This window comes from Plasmopara halstedii (genome assembly GCF_900000015.1).
Source record: "Plasmopara halstedii genome assembly, contig: Scaffold_3109, whole genome shotgun sequence".
In the NCBI taxonomy this organism is placed as follows: Eukaryota; Oomycota; class Peronosporomycetes; order Peronosporales; family Peronosporaceae; genus Plasmopara; species Plasmopara halstedii.
In genome coordinates, this window is record NW_020190012.1 from 621,987 (window position 1) to 625,271 (window position 3,285).

The window sequence follows — 3,285 nt, forward strand, 5'->3', positions numbered from 1 at the left end:
CAGTCAGAATACGTCAGACTTTTTGTTTCTACGTACACTATATAGAGAGATTTAGTTAAGGAAATTGTCGGGACTGAGCTATCAAATTCAAATTTTTAAATTTCAAAGGTATTTTAATTTAAGTATGGTGCCCAACATGGGTCCATATCTTTTGTTTAATTCAGAGAGGGTTTTAAATTAAACAGGTTTAATTTAGACAGGTTCTACTATACCACAGACCCCCTTTTTATGAATCACCAGCATCTTCATAGCTACCGACACTTCCGTACCTATGAATATTGACAATTGAACCAACGGGCGTTATAAAATTCGTACAACTGTACAATACACTTTTGTATTTAGTACAATTAGATTAAAAATGTAAGGATTCAGTACTTCAAAGCAACTAATCAGTTCGCAGAAAATTTGCTCGATTTCATGTTTTAAGTGCAGAATTATATGATATATACAATCAAATTACTGTTGTGTCATTTTCGCTAAGCAAACACTTCAGTAGTCACATTTAACACAGGTTTAAGACGACATTCAACATTGTGCTGTGAATGCAGCTATGCACTACATAGACAGTAATAGTGCGATGGAATTTATTTAGCTGTAGTCGCAAACTCAATGTACGTTTATATTATACTTTAAACTTGAAGATAAATTACTACAAACTGTATTAGCGCTTTTCATCCAATGATCATATGAATGATGGGAGAGAGCTTTCAAAAACGGTACGTAAACTGGCTTTGCAATCGGAATTACGACAAGTCCTCTGTACGGTCAGTGAACTACCCCCACCGCTGTAATACAACGCCAGCCAGAGCTCCGTTCGAGTCCAGTGTTCGCGTCGTCGTGGTACTGAATAAAGAGAGTGAGAAAACGAAAGAGTTATTAGCCCGACGAAGTGCAGGTCAGCAAAGAGACGACTGAACAATGCAGACCTTATCATGGCAATTCGGCGTCATCGCAGCGCTTTCCGGTTCGTTATCATATTGCTTAATGGTGGTAAAATTTTCTGCTAACTTTATGCTTCGCTGTAATGCGTACAATTCACAGCTTTCAACGCCATTTCCAGAGTCACGTCTCAGTGCTCGTCCATCGAAACGTGCTTTGAAGGTGGAGCAACATCCACTCCCTGCTCCATATCGAGTGGTGGCTGCCCCCCCTGCATTACGTTCGCGGATGACGGCTGTTATGTTAAGGTAAATAATGCATGCCCATTTGGTGTGGACTGTGCTTCTGCATGGGAAAGCTCTACTGCCGCATCCACTGGTAGTGGCACGACCACAACGACATCAAATATTACAGACACAAGTGGTACGCCTGCATCAAGCGATACGGACCCGTCGACGTCTACTGCATCAAACTCTTCCCTTACACCAAGCCCGAATAGCAACAGTTCAACAGACACGTCGTCGTCTGATCCCACATCGTTTGGCTCTTCTAACGGAAGCAATACCGGAGCTGATGACTCAGATAGCGGTGGTTCTGACATGAGCGTCGTTTTTGCAATCATCGGCGCAGCGATCGGCGTCATTGCTGTCGCAGTAATTTTTTTGACGCTTGTGCGTCGCTCCAAAGCTGCACACGATGAAGATGAAGACGTGGTTCCAAATACTCCTGTGACATTTACTAAGGGACAGGGCCCACAAAGCACGACGGGAGCCGCCATGTATGCTAGCTATAATAACGGTACCCAGTCGGCTGCACCTAGTTTCACTTCCGAACCCGGTGTTTCTGCGAGCGCCATGAGCTATTACAACCAACAGCCACTACACAACACGTCAGCTCCATCGCCGCGCGTAGCTGGACGCGCTATTCCATCGCAGCCTGTAGGGTTGAATCAGAGCACCAACAAACATCGTCCTTATGGAAGTAGCCAAAATGTTGGTACGCCAGGCGTCGGCATCACTAATGATATGATTGCCTCAGGCATCGGAGGAACGTCGCAGACACACCACACACCCGTACAGCACCAACATTTGGGTGGGGCGGCGCCTTCACCGCATACCCGGAGAGAGTCGTTTGAATTTTGAGCGAAACGACGCCTTGGGGTCGGCAAAAGTCGAGAAAAACACATTATTAGGCATGTGTATGAAAGGCATTAGATACCTACATTCGACTCAAACAATTGGTGAACTCAATGCGGAATTTTCGTGACGAATCGTGTGCTCCTGTGGTTAATATCTAGCTCTTCTTTTATGTTAGGAAATATCAGTAATGGCTCCCGTAACTACCGTTTGTAGTTGAGTTAAATGAGTGAAGAAAAATAAAGTTACGCTCGCTGAACAACAGAAGGTTTGGTTATACGCGGGGTCTTGTGCCGAAGATCATATTTTAAATGGGATGAACGTAATCAACTTCACCTGCAAATTTGCAGCAATCTACACACATTAGCTTTGGGAAAAACTACAGTTGTTGATGTTAATTGAGACTGTTGCTGGGTGTGCAGCTATTTGTAATTGTTTGATGAAAAAGCTCTCTTACCGCCTTGTTTGCAAAAGCGAGCGTATACGAAAAATGTTAAGGCGAATGACCTTAATAACTATTCAAAGAATAGATGTAATAATGATTTTTATCAAAGATTCGCTAAGAGTCGGTTTGAACATGATGGTCTTGCTTGTCATTTCTACATCTGTATAGCAATTTACAATTGTCAGGAAGCCGGATTTGCATCCTTCAATTGTGTGTCTGTATTCGGGTTCTACTGATAATGCCCATTATGCTCTATATATGTTGCCCATACGCTGCATTGCTACTGTATTTAAATAACTTCAGCTTTTCGGACCCTGCGTTAACAAACGCACAGAGAATGGATTCTCGCGCTCCTACCAAGAGCGGAAGCATGAGTACTAGCACAGTTAGTTTACTCTAGATTAAATACGTTGTTCCTTAAAAACTGCCGTTCTTTTCCTATATGCGGCTAGTAAGTAGTCCGCACCTCTCCTTTCGGAAAGTCCGGTACTTATGAATATTCACGATGACACGAAGTGCGATGAGACGTTCATACAATTGTATCGTACTATGATAAGTGCAATAGTAGTTAAATACACAAAACCACACCCATTCAGCTGTGAACGACATTGGGCTTCACACTGATTCTGTCTTTGAAGGCATTGTGCTAATGACCGCTCTACGAGCAGCTACTGCCCCGGTCTTTCAGTCCCGTCTCCACACCTTGCCGTGTCTGCTCCGCTGAGCGTATTTGAACCGGGAGTACGCTCCCAAATCAAATGGCTAAGCAAGCGTGTAACGGGGTTACATGAGAGTGACCCGTCACTCTCCCAAGGGAGCTGTGGT

General features: G+C 43.7%; 1 protein-coding gene across 1 annotated transcript; it reads left to right on the forward strand.

The window, feature by feature from the left end:
- Window positions 1-918: 918 nt before the first annotated feature.
- PHALS_07447 (uncharacterized protein) lies at window positions 919-2,021 on the forward strand (the record flags this gene model as incomplete). The annotated part of the gene is made up of 2 exons (XM_024720913.1): window positions 919-964; window positions 1,042-2,021. The coding sequence occupies 2 exons, from the start codon at window positions 919-921 to the stop codon at window positions 2,019-2,021; spliced, it is 1,026 nt and encodes a 341-aa protein (XP_024586064.1).
- Between the last annotated feature and the right edge of the window lie 1,264 nt (window positions 2,022-3,285).